Raw genomic sequence first — 18,691 nt, 5'->3', positions numbered from 1 at the left:
CTGTTTAAACTTTAAAAAACATCTACGAATTGCACAATTTAGGCAAGGAACGAATCTACGATCTACGCACACCTCGCTTTAATAACATAACATAACAACAATAAATCTCAAATAATACCATGTACACAGCGTTCTGTTTCAACTTTAAAAAACATCTACGAATTGCACAGTCTAAACACTAAACAACAAAATAAACTAAAATAAATTTCAAAAAATTCAAAAAAAAAAAAAAAAAAAAACCAATAATGACAGAAATTTATACTAAATAACCAATGAACATAACATTCTACAAAATAAGAACAAGAATAAAATAAAACGCACTTAGCATGAATTAATGCTTTTTCGAACAGCTGAAATACCAATTTCATACTGCCTTTAACATGCCGCCACGTAATCACTATCGTATTTACAAGACAGCCAGACACACTATCCAGAAAATTCATACTATTGTTCACAAATAAATAAAATCACAAATTCCTACTTCTATCATGCACAGTCATTAAAAATAATCTCCCAGACCCTCTTTCCACATCTCCAAATACCCACTACCCCTCAACAGATTGGCCACAATGATATTTCCTTTTGCCGAACTTCAATTGAACAACTTCTGCCATTTTATCTTTCCCTCCCATCTTCTCAGACACAGACGCGAATCAATGAGCTCCAGTGAAAGATTTTTCAACGTCAACAGGGTTGCCATAGAACACGCAATTGCACCAAAAACCAGCGCAGAACACATATCGCCGCATTTGGTGAAATTAGGCATATATCAGAGTTGTACCTTTATAACAAATGGAAATAAATATTGTAAATCTGTTTCTGTTGTATATTTTTAAAATTTACATTTTTTCAGCATAATGGTCAACCATTTTGCCCTCAAAATCGAAAATGATAAGTGACACATTTGCATGTACTGACATGCAATTCATTCTGAATTTGAGCGAATTCATTAGTGATTTTTTGAAATTATCAGTGTTTGAAATATAGTATGGATTTTATTCTCAAGTAAATTGGTGTGATGTCAATAGAGTGAGCTGGTTGTTCTATGTGCACACATGTTTTGATTCACTAATTGCAGTGTGAAAAATTCTCTGATATGCCTTTTGCTAGATGCACCTATTTAAAACTTACTAATATTGCATGTTGATTATTCTTTTGGATATGGGACTTGTTGCTGTCATTTTTGTTTTTCTTGTCCTGTAGTCATATTATTTTAAATATGGTAATAATTCTTCTCACCCAAAATAATGAATCTGATGCAACTTTTTTCCCATCTGCCATAATGTAAATGAAAGTTGAAGTGCTGATTTGCTTAAAATTTCATGCATGCAAAAGAAGATTTAAAGAAGGATAAAATAAATCTGTAGAGTTGTAATAGATAAAAGTGTATTGCATTCAATAAATTGTTTTAAGTGAATTGAGTGAAATAATTTAGAGATCATTTCACAGCTTTTGTTCTTTCTTAAGATGATTAAAAGTGGATTATTTCATAATTTTTGCTATGTGAAGTATGCCTGCAGAACAAATGTACTTGGATAAATTTGCAATAAATTTATAGCATAAGAATTGAAAATATAACATAAACTTGTGTTTATTTTCATCGAAAGTGTCAAGGATTTTACTTGCTATATTAATTTTATTGATGTAAATCATAATATTAATCACCTGTTATAAACAAAACTTTGTATGTTCAGTTATAGCATACTTTACCTTGTTTTTTAACCAAATAAAAAAATGCTGTAGAATTTTGATAACAGGGAGATAGTGGTTTATTAGATATGTTAAGTTTTGTATTTGAATTCATATCCTTCAATAATTCATTTCACTATTTTATGTAAAGGCTTCACAAACAGTGGTTGCACTAAAATGTTGGAAGCCAATAAATGCAGCAAAAGAGCCCAAAGGAGAACAAAAACTAAGTGTTGGTGAATTTATTCACAACTGTAACAGTATCTACTGATATTTAAAAATTGTTTCCAAAAATTGAACTGGTGCACTATAAATTGACAGTTAAGTTAGAGAAAGCTTTAAAGTTTATGCTTCATCTGAGAAATGCATGGAAGATGAGGGGAAAAAATGGAAATATTGACCTCACCGTTTTGGCTGGTAAGCTTCATGTAACTGACACAAAAACCGCAAGCACCTACCACACAGTCACTAGTAGAAATGAGAAAATTGAGCACAAAATAAACAGACAGTGCAACCGCTAAATCTCTCTGCCCATAGGCCAAAAATTCAAGCTATTGCAAAGAAAGTTTGGACTACTACTACTAAGAACATATGGTGAATTAGAGTTTCAGAAAGCAGTGCTTCCTTTTACTCTGCATCTGGTGAAGACCATCCATAAAACAAAATGAGTAATGTAGACAAAGCATGCCAAAAAATATTAAGTGGCCGGCATCAGTCGATGAATAAGGTGAATTAGAGTTTCAGAAAGCAGTGCTTCCTTTTACTCTGCATCTGGCGAAGACCATCAGTAAAACAAAATGAGTAGTGCAGACAAAACATGCCAAAAATATTAAGTGGCCACCATCAGTCGACGAATAAGGTGAGTTTCTGGTGGAAGGTCCAAATCAATGAATTGAAGAGTTTAGTATGAGTAAAAAATGTTAAAGATGGAGAATGTCAGATGAATATTTGTGTTTTTCTCTAGGAAATGGAGAACATCTAAGAGAATTGATGCAGTATAAATGTATCAAAAAGGCTTAAAAGAGTAAAAGAGCTAAGTGTTGGTGAAACTTTATTCAAATCTACTGATATCTGCTGAGGCAATATCTACTGATATTTAAAAATTATTTCCAAAAATGGAGCTGGTGCACAAGAAATTGACAATTAGGATTTAAGAAAGCTTCAAAGCTTATGCTTTTTTCAAGTCACTAAATATAAATGATATTTACTAGCATTTGATAAGTGAAGTAAAAATAAGAATAAATAATCATATGTGTTATGGCTGTTCCTTTTTTTTTTTTTTTTTATCTATTTTTTTACAGCTTGCTGTTTAGATATTTTACCATTATAGGCTTTAGAAAATGTTTATCTGTTTAATGTGGTTTGCAACATGACGTGCTTTAATATTTGATTATTATGACGTAAAACTGTTACGCTAATTAGTACTGACTTAAGGTGTGACTCTTTACGAAAATATTTTAGAGGCAAAATGTTAATTTACATTTTTTAAAAATTTGATTTAAATCAAAATAATTGTATGGTTTTTTTAATTATGATTTTTATACAATATGTTTAGTTTCTGTTATATTATTCATCATGACTGGCTGAACTTTGAAAATTAATATGATTAGAAATATTCTCAATGGAATGAAAAATCTCTTTTTATTATTTTTGAGGCAATAATTTTGCCAAAAATAAATTATATGTATATTTTTCTATTTCTAGCTACAGTGTGGACTCAAGAAGGTAGAGAAAAACCTGATTTATATGACTGCCGTACACGTTCTTGGTGAGAGTTTTTTTTTTCAAATATCTTTTTATCAGTTTATTTGTTATAGATCAACTTAAATAATTTGACTGCCTAAAATATTCTAAATTTAATTAATTTTACCAAACTTGTGAACTTCTAGATATTTTTAACAGTCTTCTACATGTAACATTAATTTAAGCATCTGTCCTGTTTTAAACTGTATACGGAAAAGTGGTTTTTTTTAAAAATTTATTTATTTATTTTATTTATTTATTTGTTTATTTATTTATTTATTTTATAAACAGTAATTCAGTTTTTCATTTTTGCCTATGTGATTTGCTTTTCCTTTGTATGTATTTTGTATGTTTGTATTTCCTTTGTATGTATTGTTCCTTTTTTAGTTCCTCTCCCACAGTGTTTTAATTTTTTAAAAATTTTTAGTAAGGATTTCAAAAAGATACATGAACTTTCATAAATATGTTATATATATCTCTGTAATCCTCATTAGGTATGTCAAAGCTGCTGCCTCAGCAAAAGATATAGTTATTCTTGTTGATGGTAGTGGGTCTATGACTGGCATTAGAAAAGAAATTGCACGGAATGTCGTTGCAGACATACTTGCTACACTTACGGAAGATGATTTTGTAACTGTCCTTAGAGTAAGTTAAGTTATTTTAAACCCCATATTATAATAAATAGAAAAGCTTTCATTTATTATTAGAATAAGTGTCATTAATGAAATATGTCTGTTTTAACCCTTCTCTTTAGTTTTCTGAAGAGATTACTCCAATTGTTCCATGTTTTGAAAATTCCCTTGTCCAAGCTACTGAAGAAAATGTTCGGGTAAGTTTGTTATTTTGGAAAAAAAACATCACTAGTACTCATCGCGTTATTACTAAATTATGACTTATTTACACAAATTAAAAATGATAAGAAAAGAAGAAGAATTGTTACGTTATCATATCCATGCATTCTTCTCTGCCTGTTCATTTAGATGGTGCTTTTTCTTTATATAACTAAGTTACGGTTACAGTTGCATATGGCCACTTCCTACAACTGTATGGCTTAAATTTCAAACTGTGTCTTTCGCCCAACTGTGATGTTTTTGCACAACCCTTGGCTCAACATCTGAGCTGTTATGCAATGAAGAAAACAATAGACAAACTCACATAAGTAAAGATTGATGACTAGTTAAATACTGTTCGAAGCCAGTGACATGATTTTCTGTTGTACATGTAATTGTAAGTTTTCTCCTGGGGGAGAGGCAGTGATATCTGATAAAGGGCACATAAAGAGTATTCATAAAAGAATGGTATAGCCTCAAAAGTTGTTAAAATTATATTTCTTACCTCACATGGGCACAACCTATGCCATCAACAATAACAGCATGCTGATCAAGTAGGTTTGTCATATCTATGTTTCTCCTGCACAACACTGATCGTAGAAAAAAGACTGTCAGATTGTTTAGATTGGCATTATCAGCAGTTCCCTTTTCTTCAAGGGTATGAATAGCTTATTTTCCCTCAGAATATACAGAGTTTGATTAGTTGACATATATATTTATGTCTTGTAAGTAAAAAAAAAAAAAAAAAAAAAAAAAAAAATTGGCACTTGAAGCATGATATTTGATATTTTGACACGTATTGCTTCTCCTGTGCGAGATTTAAATGATACAAAACAGTGATGTTTATTAGAATATTAAATAATATGTTTTTAAAATATTATTGTTGCTATATGTTATTTAATTGAATACTATGTTAAAATTTTGGAAAAAACAGAATAAATATTTCCTGTGAAATATGGATAAAAATACTAATTGGCACATTTTTATGAAATCAGATTGAAGCAACATATGACCAAGAACTTTTGTTTGGGTACTTTCTTATCAATGCAACATCTTAGGAGAAGTTCCTAAATTTTCACAATGTGCCAACTATGCACATTACCATTCTTCTGGCAACCATACTTATAATAGTCCTTCAGTTGAGCAACTCAACCATTCTTGTATGCATTCCATTCCAAGTTCCAATAGTTTTTATAAACAATTTGTGATATTTTTTGTTTTAAACTTAGTTTTAAAATATATGTTTGTGAAATTTGCCAGCAAGGAAAGAAACTGCTGTAAAATTTCTGCAAGAATACAGAATTTTTCTGAAAATTTTCTAAAGGGAACACTGAAAAACTACATTTCCTGGATAGCCACTGTTGCCAAAGTTTGCATGGATATCTACAGTCGAGTATCAGCAATTCTCTGATTTTTTTTTTAAATGAATTGCTGTGCACAGCAAATTGCTGTGTACTTCTGAAGAAGACTAGCTTATAAGAATTCCAGAAAGATTTGAAGAAGAATGTAAATGTTTTATTTTTTTAATGTATCACATAATTCTAACTCCACCATTCTTGTATGCATTCCATTCCAAGTTCCAATAGTTTTTATAAACAATTTGTGATATTTTTTGTTTTAAACTTAGTTTTAAAATATATGTTTGTGAAATTTGCCAGCAAGGGAAGAAACTGCTGTAAAATTTCTGCAAGAATACAGAATTTTTCTGAAAATTTTCTAAAGGGAACACTGAAAAACTACATTTCCTGGATAGCCACTGTTGCCAAAGTTTGCATGGATATCTGCAGTCGAGTATCAGCAATTCTCTGATTTTTTTTTTTAAACAAATTGCTGTGCACAGCAGATTGCTGTGTACTTCTGAAGAAGACTAGCTTAAAAGAATTCCAGAAAGATTTGAAGAAGAATGTAAATGTTTTATTTTTTTAATGTATCACATAATTCTTCCTTAATAATTCAAATTTATATTTTAAATTGTTAAAGTATGTTTTCTTTTCATATGTTTACTGACTGTTTTCATGTGTTTACTGACTTATGATGAATATCGATAGTTTGGGAATCTTTATAAAAAATGCATGAAAACCACCAGCTGACACCTGATAAATAGCTTTGCAAAAAATTGCCAAATTGTACCATGGTAGTTGCATTAATATGTGAGTAATGTTGTTTTAAACTTGATACAACTTTTACAGAAACACATACTTTGATTTGTAAATTTATGGCCATAGTTGTCCATTGTATAAAATTTCATATACAGTCAAAAGTCGTTAATCTGGACTCGTCGGGACTTCGGCGATTCCGGATTATCGATTTTTCCGGATTATAGATCATCAGTTTAAATCTGGTAAGATGGCATGCAGAAATTACAAAATTAAAAATATGAAACCGTAATTTATGAAATAAAGAACAATTATGATCTAAAGGGTATCAAAATTTACAAAAAGAAAAAGCTTAATATTTATTTGTTTACTTTATTAAACATTTGCTTCAATGTAAGTTGCTTTGTTTCATGTGATAATACTTTCTCTTTAATTCTATTAAACAGACATAATTTCTTGTTTAGTTACAAAGTTCCGCTGTTCAAGTCCTATATTTGCTGTGTTGAGAATACGGACTAATTTGTCAATCGAAATGTTTTCGTTTTCAATAACCTCTGGGTCACTTTCTTCACTATCGGAAGCGAATTATAATGACGAGGAACTTGATTTAAATCATATCAAAGACAGAATGCAATACTACACTTAGTATGGAATTATAAACCAAATAAAATAAAAACATCTGCCCTGAAGATAAGGATAGTGCTGACAGATCAACTTCCAATCCGCGGCGGCATGAGATTGATAAACAGATTTCGGATCTCAAAACATACTTTCGCTTTGCAGATACAAATTACATACAGTAAGACCCCGCGCGCTTAACGCGGGGGATACGTTCCATCAAAGTAGAGCGTAATGCGAAACAGCGCTAAGCGAGGCTGTCTTAACATGTAAATAACGGGGTTAGGGGAAGACGGATAAAAAATGGTTAGGCATTAAATTTAATAATGTTTTTTTTAATAAAAATAAAATCAAACATTTATTTCTTACAAAAATAAAAACAATATAAGCGCATATACTTAAAAACAAATAAAATTCTCAGTCAGATCATTCAGTCTATTCTGGGTTCTAATTTTCTGCCTTTTTGTCAAGAAGGCATTATGATAGATTGGCTTAATGGCATATTGCGTTCAATTTCGTCGTCAATCCATATAGACAGTCGTTTTCCCATTTCCTCTATAATGTTATTTCTAGTACGGGTAATTCTACTTGCAAAGCTTGACGTAGTTGCAGTTGCCGATGACAGTATTTTTTCTTTATTCTTAAGAATTGTCCTTATTGTTGAAGTTGCCAAAATCAATGCAGCACTAATTTGAGATTGACGTTCACCAGAATCTAATCTTCTAATCACTTGCATTTGAGTTTCCAGTGAAATGCTTTTTCTGGTTGCTTTCTTTTCTTGTTTTTTATTATCACCCATGATAAAAACTAAAGATCATAATATTTGTCACTGTATTAATCGTTATAGTATTATACAAATTTAAACTTACAATAATGTCAACAAATGTTTCAAATGATAAAAATGCGTCCACAAAGCAAAAAACACAATTACACTGTTTCGGATATGTTATTTGGAAACCTAGCGCTGCGCACAATTTCGGAGAATCCCCGGGTTGAAATAAAAGAGCGCTAAACCGAAACAGCGTTAAGCGGGGTCTTACTGTATTAGTAAATATATATCGGAAATTCTATTTGACATAATCTTTCTAATCTATCATAATCTAATAATGACGTTTCTGCCGCAGAGCAGCGTGAAATTGATAAACAGATTTCAGATTTCAAAACATACTTTCGCTTTGTAGTAAATATATATCGGAAATTCTATTTGACATAATCGAAAGTTCAAGCTTACTTTTATAAAATTGCTCTAATAGTCTGCAAAAAATAATAAGCGGGATCCAATTCGAAGATTAAGGAACAACGCAATCGGCAACATTAACTGAATTACATAACTTTAGCTTAGCGTATAACTCCGTTACAATTTAAACGCGCATGCGCACAAACATATTCGCAGCCGTAAGGGTCTTACGCGCTCTCGTAAACGCCTGTGCGCATGCGTGAACGCGACGCATGCGCAGAAAGTTTGTAGCTTTGAGGTCCGGATTATAGATCATTCCGGATTATGGGTGTCCGAGTTAACGACTTTTGACTGTACTGTGAGCATCTTAAGACATGGTGTGAAGGTTAGGCTATCCAAAAACTGCAACCACTGATTAACTAATTGAAACAGTATGCAGAACTATTGCTGTTAGTGAAAAAGTTTTATTCAAGATGATTGCTGAAGAATTATATATGCCTAGAGATTCAGGCTCATTCCAGTTTGACAACAAATTTAACAAAGAATTTTTTTTTTCTATCTTGGTCATAGAAAACCAAGAAAAAACATATTCTGAATGCTACAAAGGCATTATTAAAACAAAAACACTTCCATAGTCTTGGATTCTGTTGTCATTAGACATGATATGTGTGTTTCCAATAGTATCTGAAACCATGCAGCAAGATGCATCAGGGAAAACTTTAAGTTCATCCGAAACAATAAAAAGTGCTTATATACTAATGCAGTCACCTCCTTGCCACAATTTAACAATTTTGTGCTGAAGAAAAGGTAAAAGTTACTTATCTGTTGCAAGCTGGCGATTTTGACTTATTTTAAGAAATTCCCAAAATAGTAATTTGTTTCATAAGTTGGAAAACATTACCAATATATCAAAAGAAAGCTCAGTTGAGCAATTTAAGCAAAAATTTTAATTATTGAATAAGGATTGTATGATACATTCAGTAAAACAGTTATAATTTTTTTTTGGCATTATTCTTTCCATGTGCAATGCAACCTGTGTTTGCTTAAAAAATAAGAGAATTGTACAAACATTGTACACAACTTCAGCTTTGTGCATTGGCTGTCTAACAAATGTGTCTCCTTTAGCAATTTTGTTTCATAAAAAAGTTTCATATTTATCATTACTTTTTTGCATCCTGTTATTGTAATGTATGCATTCAAATGCTTTTTTTAAGAAATATGTAGAAGTTATCCATTTACATATTTGTGTTAAGTGCATTTAATGAAATTATAATCAAGTACCAAAGTAGTTTTCTTCAGTCGAAAATTATATTGTAAAAAGTTCAGCTATTCTGTAATTGGTTAAGCAATTCAAAAGTTATCTTGCTGTTCATTTTTGTTTCTGTAAATCTTCTTGTAAAACGTTTTTAATCACAGTTATTTTTTTAAGTCGGTTGTAATTATAGTAAAACTAAATGTCCTAATATAATATAATATATTGCACTCTGAGGAAAGCAAGTTTTCTTATTATGCTTTTTAATAATTCTACATCAATGCATATAGTGGCTATCAAACAAATGACAACCATATAAATAAAAATTGTTTTTTAATAATTTGGAATGTGATTGCACATCTAACAGAAAAGTAGTTGCTTACTGTTTCATAAAATAATTTTAAATAACTTTAATTACATGTATTCATTAATATTTAAAATACCTTATAATTTTCATTTTCTGATAACCTTCTGCTTGCCTTTAATTGGAATGAATTGCAATATATTGCTTTTATTTCTCAAAATGTATATATTTCTGCTAAACATTTCTGAAATGTTTTATTTTATTTTATTGTTTTTTTGTTTTGTTTAACGAAGTAGATCATGTAGATACATGTGCATTCAATATTTTCAGTTTTATGAAACAAGAGAAATTTCTCTTCATTATAATGCTTAAGTGTGGGAAAAAAAAAAAAAAAAAAAAAAAAAAAAAGAGTCAACATTATATTCATAGAGTATTTGAGTAAAATTAATTATGTTACATCAATAAATATCCAAAAGCTGAGTTTCCTCTAAATGTTTTGTAAATGTACCTTTTTTCCTTTTTTTGCGTGTGATATCTGTTTAGATTTTATGATGTATATCTTTTAGGAGTTTATGAAACATATGAAGAAAATGGACACGTCAAATATTGCAAATTTCACACTGAGTTTAATTACAGCTTTTGAGTTGTTGCAAAGAGTAAGTAAAAAGTGGAATTCATTTTGAGTCCTTCAATTATATTTCAATACCTATATTGGTTAAACATTTTAGAAATAAGTTATAGATTCCCAATTCCAACATAGGTGCTGCGGTCTTGTTTATATCATAATTAACCACTGTATGTTTTTAATATTTTGTGATAAAGTTTCATAATCTATCTCTTAATAAGCTACTGATTTGAATAAGTAGTAGTAGCCTCCTGAATTACCAATGCAACACCATATATCAACATCTATTCAATTAAAAAATGTGATTTCGTGCTTGCAGTTTATCTTGCACCCTCATGTTAAAGATTACCCTTCTATTCATAAATTTTCTCTTTCTATGTTTTGTTAACATAGAAAATACAGAAAACCCCATGAGTTAGATTTCACAAAATTTCATTAAGTTATATCTTTCATCAAATCATTCATAACATGAATTCATAATCTTCAGATTACTTCAGATCTCATCTTTAACCCTTTGCAGCACGGTGTGCCTGGTTTGGGCACACCTAAAAATTTCCTTCTGTACGCACAGAAAAATTGAATGAAAAAGGATTTATAGGTTGCTCTAAACCTTCTTTATTTATAGTAGTTGGCAGCTCAACACAAACTAGTCCATATATTCTAGCCATGTTTAGTTTTTTAAGACCCTCATTCTTTAAAGAAATCTTCCAGATTTTTTTTTTTTTTTATAGGGTATGAAAGGAATTGTTTGAAAAGAAATTTCTATGTTATTTTTTTTTTGGCTGTATGCTAATCTCCTTATTCTATAATAGTTTTAAATTTTTACTGTGAAACCTTGCCTAAAATCGAACGGTGAACCTCAGATATTCCCATAGCGGGCTCACTGAGACTTTAGGACAACTGAGAGACTATATTCTTTATTTCTCCACATCTCATCAGTTCATTGACAAAAAAAAGGTGGGTCCACATCTGTGTTTCATTTCCTGTTTTTCTCTTTCTTTTTTTCTCTTTCTCTCTCTCTTTTTTTTTTTCCCCCTTGGAGGGGACATTTGGTTATCAACTAACAAATTGTTGGGGGATTTTCTGAAGGTCAAGGGTAATTTTATCAGTTAGCTGTTTGGTTTTTCACTAGGGCAGTTCTTTTTTTTTTTTTTTTTTTTTTTTTTTTTTCGCTTTTGTTCAAAATTTCGCTAGTGCTGTTTAATAGTTTTCGGTTGTAGGTGTTTATTTAATTTTTATTTTATAGTTTATAATTTCTAATTTTAGATATAATATTAGTTTATTTATTTATTTATTTATTTTTTATTTTTTATTATTTTCCAAACGGATTAAAGAGAGCTGACCCTTTCTGAAGCACTAAGAGTGTTACACAAATTGCTTTCATATAGTGAATCTGATATGGATCCTGGTTCATGTGCAAAACATGCAATATTGGGCTGTGCTTTCCCAAAGGTGGTGTCACTTTCTTCGAAAAATACCACCATGAAAAAAATAGACTAAAGTGTAAATATGAAATGTAAATAATGTAAATATCATATACAAGTTACTTTTTTTTTTTTCCCAATTCATGCGCATGTAATCATCATATAACCAAAAACGAGCTTTTTAGGGGGCTAGAATAGAAGGTCTCCCTGTGCCACACCCTGGATAATGCTAAATCTGCTATGGTATTCAGAATCTAGTGTTTTTAATCATTGGTAAATTCTTTTACTCTTTTACTCGCTTCCCAGCGGTGCTCGTTTCAGCACTCTTTTCGAAGCTGTATTTAATCAGTGTGCCCACTTCGGCACACCCACAGAATTAAAATGATAAGTGCTATTTTCGCAAAATTTTACTTGTATACTCCTCTAGGCCTAATTAGAGTGCCTACCCTTTTTTTTTAATCGAAATTCCAAATTTAAAAGGTAGAGTGCCAGAAAGGGCTAACAAAATTTTGGGTAATTTTCTTTGCTGTTCAGATTAACACTCATTGTACTGTCATTTAAAAGTTAATTCTTTCCAGTTGTTCTTACCCTTTTTATCATAATCATAAAGTAAAAATATAAAAATTAAGCAGTAATTTCTTGAAGAGGCATTATTGTTAATTATATAATGGCAAAATAAAATCTGTAGTTACTATCATGACTTGGAAACTAGCAAAGAAACAGCAGAAAGAATCTAGAAATAGCACTTACTATTCATGTGTCTTGGCAGAGGTTGCCTACACCAAAGAAAAGGCCTTTACCTTCCTTGAACCCTCATACATAGATATTTCTTATTGTTGCCATTCAGTAAGACATAAGCTCTCATTTTTCTTCCAAATTCAGTCAGTATGTTATTGATTAACAAAACTGAGCAATTTAAAAGCAATAAATAGACTTCTTAATAATTTAAAGCATTATTTTTCCTCTGGACCTTTAATTCATAATATACCTATAAATACCTATATATATTTGATAATTGAAATTAAGTTGAATGAAATATATTGTTGATAATTTAGTGAAATTAAAAGAAACGTCTTCATGATAATTTAAGAACATTTGCATCTTTATTATATTTAATATGTTTTTAACATCTTATATTGTGTAACTGTATAGAATCATTCTTTATAAAAAATGTATAATGTTTTACATGTTTGAAATGTTGTTTTGCATGTTTTCAGATTGAAAATTTTTGACTGAATTTTTATATTGTCTGTATTCTTAAATCCTAAATATATTTCAGTACAACAAGTCTTGTTTAGGAACTCAGTGCAATCAAGCCATTATGATAATAACTGATGGAGCTCCTAATACATTTGAAGATATATTTCGGCGTTACAACTATCCAAATATACCTGTATGTATGACTATTTGATTTCCTCGTTGATGCAATTCATTTTAAATGTAATTTGATTCTGGCCACTTTATATCAATTTAATTATTCTTTATTTCATTTTTGCTGTCACTTTATATAAATATTTCCTTAGTACACTTTAGCTTAAATTAATCTGTGCATTTGTTTATAGTGATTTTTTATCTATACTTCGGGAGTTTCAAATTGCGTGTGCTTAAAAATAATAATGGTTTGTTTGCTGAGCTGGTTATAGAATATGGGCAAATGTTTGTATGTGAAATAAACTTCAAGTAAAGGGCTATTATAGCATATTACACATTGAGTAAATGTACGGGGTAGTAAAAAACATGTATGTTGTTTATCATAAAAGTGTCGCATTTCTCTAAGTAGATAAATAAATGTCTTGGAAAAATATATGCACTGATATTATCATTTTCATTGGGAAAAAATTTTTATTGTTGTATAAATATTTCTTTTAAATCAAAGAATGATATCTTGGAAGGTAAAATGAATTATATTATTCCTTAACTAATTTTACTTTGTAGTTCTAATATTCTTTCTTTTCTCAGGTGCGTGTTTTTACATATCTTATTGGTAAGGAAGTCACAGAAACTCATGAAGTTAACTGGATGGCTTGTGCTAATAAAGGTATTATGTACTATTTATAATATATAAGAAGATTTGAAAATGTAATTTTCAGACTGTCTGTGACTTCTATTATGCCAAACAAATAAATGAATAAATGAGCTTCCCTCTAGTAAACTCTTTTTTTAAGAGATTTTCAAAAATAAAGGTTTTATAGATATTTCAGAGAAGCTAAACTCATAAATATTGTCTGGAAACTTCTGTTTTCAATATGTGAAAATGCCATTTTTAAATGTAATACTTTTTAGCCTGAAATATATAAAATTTCAATTCTTTAAGTTCTCAGTCTTTACCACACACTGAAGTCATTCAGTAGTCTAATTATCAAAACAGTATCAAATGAAGTCAGTAATAAATATTTAAGCTGAAAAAGATGTGGTTTCAGTGCAAAATCTCAAAAATTGAATGTTTAAAAAAGTATGTGAATAGTAAATTTTCAACTATTTCCATCAATCTGTGATGTTATTTTTATTGTTATTGGTGTGAATCTTTTATTTCTCTCCTCCACCCAATATTATATATATATATACATATATTTGGAAATATTTCTTTTTTAACAGGTTATTATACTCATATGGCAACTTTATCTGAAGTGCGGGATAAAGTGCAGGTAAATAAAACTTATAATACATAGCTTGGCAAAATAAATAAATAAAATAAAATTCTGTAAACTTTCAGATTTTATATTACGTTTAAAGAGCCCTTTTTTTAACGATTTGTATGTTACTTTCATGTATTAAATATCATGTTCTTTGCACTTAAACCATAAAATTCAATTCAACAGCAATATCCCAGAATTTAAAAAGAGCATATCTTTAGAATTTTCGATATACCATCTTGCACACTGAAGATAATTTTTTTTCCCCATAAGTGTTTCCATTGCTTGCTTTGAAGCCGCTGAGTTTGTTAATAAGAAATTCTTCTAAGATAATAAGTATAATAATAAGTTAATAAGAAGTCTTCCATGAAGGCATCCTTAGAGTAGACAGACAGCTGTTGTGTCTTATGCCATAATCAAATAAAACAATTAAATTTCAGAGAAGGCTGTTACATTTGGGAGAAGAAATGGCTATTTTTTTTTTTTTTATATATAATGGAACAACATGCAATGCTTGAATATATAATTGATACTTTCCATAATATTCTGTTGCATTTCTGAAGAACCTATTTGAGAATGCCCAACAAAAATCAGCTGGAATGTAAGCATCTGCTTGGCATTTACACTAGGATAATACACTCTCTTATGTTTCCAATGTGCGACTGAAAAAAAAATTAGTTTATGCTTCTCTCTGAATATATACCAGACCTAGCTCTATGGTATTGTTTCATTCCCTTGTCTAAAATCAGAGGTTTGAAGCCACTGTTTCAATTCATCAATGGTCATTTTTAAAACAGAAGGGGTTTTAACCATGATGCCAAAAGATAAGTTCTAGTCCATGTTCCAGGAGTGGGAGGCATATGCGGCCAAATGTATAGCAATTAATGATGACTGTTTTGAAAAGACCCTATCGAGATAAACTCTGCCTAATATACTTGTGTTTCAAGATTAATAAATCATTTTCCATTATTTTTTTATCACCCTTCGTAAATTTTTTAAAATATTTTCTCTCATTTCAATGTTAATTTCTAAGCTATGATGGCTATATTGATAATATTATTAATATAAATATTATATAATTTATTAATATAAGATTAATTTCTTTCAGTCCTATTGAAACCTTATGTAAGAAGAGTAATTGTCATACTCTCCTGATTCGCCTTTTACCTTAGCCACCAATGTAGAAATGTTCCTTTGAGTATAAGACTAGAATCTGATTACCAGATGCTGTTTCATATGAAATTATACAGTAAATTAACTCAGTTAAATAGAATCCTTCCTAGTATGTTTAGTGATTCAATTCATAACTTAAAATTATTATATTTATTCATTTATTAAGAGTAACGTTTTCTTTAAAAGTGGTAGATTTAATAGTGCAATTATTTCATCACTGAATTATTGATAAAAACTATTCTTGTATATCTCTTTATATTGCTTTAGTGTCATATTTTGTGTTTATTTATTATGTTATTCATATGCATTTATAAAATATTTTGCAGAAATACATTCCTGTTATGAGCAGACCTATTGTACTTTCTCGTGCACGACCATTTGTATGGACATCTGTTTATGCTGATGTTCCTGTTAGTAATAATTTTGCTCACAAGTTATTCATTAGAAATTTCCCAGATATTATTCGATTGCTAGTAATACTATATTTTGCAGTTATTTGAAAATTGCTTGTATGAATTGATGTTATTTGTATTAGTTAATGGGTTTTATTTAATATCTTGTTAATGTGGCAAGAATAATCAGAATTAGAATGTAAAATTAGTCAAAGCCTAATTTTTGTTTCTTTTCCAGTTAGATGTATGTGAATGCAAAATTTTAGTATATACAAGTGTGTGTGAAGACAGTTTGTATTTAGAGTTTTTTGAAAAATTAAAGATTTTCAGATTTTGTATGTATTTCTGTAACTATTCTAGACGAAAAATTAAATGCTGAAGTGTATAGGAGCCTAGGATATCTAATGAACTTTTAGGGGTATACAGAATCTTTGTAGAATGGATGTTATAACATACAGTCTTTGCAGAACAATTATTTGTTATTTCTTATTAATATGCTGTTACTTATGCAATTATATTAAAGAACAATTTAATCATATTAAAAATACCTAATTCACAGTTTTAAAAATAAAATTTTTTAATTTATATAATGAATTGTAATTAAAAAACTTATAATTTTTAATTTATTTTTAAAGCTACAGGCGTTATTTTTATTATTTTACTTATTTATCCATATCAGACTTTTGTTTATTGTTTGCAAATTATTGAATTTTAAAATACAATATGTTATTTAGTTAGCGTTTTCTTTTATTTGCTTTTTTTTTATATATTTATTTATAAGTTATATAATTTTTTTTTAATTCTGGGCAACATTGAATGAAATATAGGCGACTGATTTGACTCTAGCAGAATGGGAGGATAGGGAATTTGAGCGTATTCGTCATAAACTTAATGCAATGCGGCGTGAAATGTGGTTTGCTTCACAAGAAGATGATGAACCTGATGATCCTGGTAGTACACCAGAACCTATACGAGAACATAAAGAAATAAGGGTTAGTTTTTAAATACTCGCTAAAGTATTTTAGACTGAAGTAGATTTTATTTATTTTGAGTATATTTTGTTATTACGCAATTAAATTTTTGCTTAAACACACCAGACAAAATTCTATGAAATCAGCATGTATTGCAACCTGCATTTTAAGAGCAAGTTTCAATCATGCACCTCACATCTTTGAACAGGAAGTAAGTTATAGAGTACTCTTAAATGTATAGCAAATCTTTGATATCAGTGAGCATTGTAAAGCTGGAAAGGCTGGCAAATAAGGCATCACCAATTGTGAGAGCACAGCCATAATGTTTGGCTGGGAACATGGCGACAACGTTGCAGCAATTTCAGCATTCTTTTATCTGACAGCATCCTCTATGCATAAGGAGAGGTATTTGTCCTGAACAAACAGTTCTAAGAAATGTAGTGTTGACTAAAGAATGATATTATCCCTGAGGGATTGTTGGCATGGTTATTTCTGATCAGTTCCGAAACAGGGACCAGTAATAATAAATTGCTGCTGGGCTGCCTATTTCTGAGCACATCCTGCACTGAGAGCTTTATTGCATGGAATTATTCTGCTACTTTGGAACATCCTTAGATTGCAACAGCCTAAAAGTAAAAGAGACTGCAATGTGCTAAAATATATCAATATTGAACTGCAAATGATTTGCAATATGCATATGATCAGATGCATCACTCTTCTGTTTGTATTCCGATGATGCATGTTACTGCATCACCAGGAGGATAGAGAGGCATATAATCTAGACTGTCTCCAAAGATATATTCCACTCATGAGTGCAAGTGTGGTAGTTTCTATAGAAGGAAGGGAACAGTCAGCAACTCTGGTGTTGGACCATTGGGTTTAAGTCAACGCTAAGATGAAAATTGGAGATATCCTGTCTATCCAAACCTATTTACTAAGACTAGTTGTACCATATGTTGAGTCAGATGTGTTGAAAGCTGTTGCAGAGCATGAAGTTGATGTGCCATATTTCATTTAGCTAAATAATCCATTGATCATAATGTAATTGAGAAAATTTGGGATACTTTGGAATCTGCTGTTACAAAAAGTGTTACCCATCTACAGACAATAGCAGAATTTACAACCAGATTGATAGGCTAGTGGACAAAAATCAGTGTAAAGGTAATCTCCACATTTCAAAGCCATGCATTGCAAGATCCAAGTTGTGATCAGGGAACATGATGATTTAATCATATATTACATTAAATAAAATTCTGATTTTGCAGTATTTTGTCTGGGATGTTTATAAACTTGGATGCTTCTGATGCTTATATCTGAAATGTGCCAATTGCTGAGAGCTCAAACCAGGTTTGATCACTGGCAAATAGGCTGGCTACATGATTGATTTCATGGTTCATAATGTGAATACAAACAGTTTTTCTCAGAAAGTCCTCCATAAAGGCATCTCTATCCTTAGCACATAGCCTTCATATGCTTTGCCACATTCATATAACATAAAATGCTATATAATTTATCTGATTAATTTGGCAGTGCTGAAAATACTAATACAGCCTGAGTAAATATTTAAATCCTTTTTGTGAAGGATATGCATTTTTTTTTTTTTTTTTTTTTAAATTCCTGATAGAAATATGTTGATATATATGTATTCCAGAGTTTGTTATAAAACATTTTTTAGTTTCCTCTTTCCCATACAAGACTATCTTAATGCATGGGCCTGATGGGCATTTAGCCCCATGCTTACCCATTTAAAATTCATTTCTGTGA

At 30.1% G+C, this 18,691-nt stretch overlaps 1 protein-coding gene across 1 annotated transcript in view; it reads left to right on the top strand.

The window, feature by feature from the left end:
• The window catches only part of LOC118182581 (voltage-dependent calcium channel subunit alpha-2/delta-3-like), a 223,031-nt gene that overhangs the window by 81,523 nt on the left and 122,817 nt on the right, over positions 1-18,691 (top strand). Inside the window, exons 6-14 of the mRNA XM_085818633.1 lie at positions 3,394-3,457; positions 3,927-4,077; positions 4,187-4,261; positions 10,276-10,365; positions 13,038-13,151; positions 13,718-13,796; positions 14,354-14,403; positions 15,891-15,974; positions 16,784-16,948. Of these exons, the coding sequence (XP_085674759.1) occupies positions 3,394-3,457; positions 3,927-4,077; positions 4,187-4,261; positions 10,276-10,365; positions 13,038-13,151; positions 13,718-13,796; positions 14,354-14,403; positions 15,891-15,974; positions 16,784-16,948 (872 nt within the window). The remainder of the gene's footprint in view (positions 1-3,393; positions 3,458-3,926; positions 4,078-4,186; positions 4,262-10,275; positions 10,366-13,037; positions 13,152-13,717; positions 13,797-14,353; positions 14,404-15,890; positions 15,975-16,783; positions 16,949-18,691) is intronic.

Source organism: Stegodyphus dumicola, chromosome 6 (assembly GCF_044657685.1).
Source record: "Stegodyphus dumicola isolate Sdum_Otavi_A_Nest chromosome 6, ASM4465768v1".
In the NCBI taxonomy this organism is placed as follows: domain Eukaryota; kingdom Metazoa; phylum Arthropoda; class Arachnida; order Araneae; family Eresidae; genus Stegodyphus; species Stegodyphus dumicola.
Note: the sequence above shows the minus strand (reverse complement) of the source record. Positions and strands in the feature narration are given on the sequence as shown.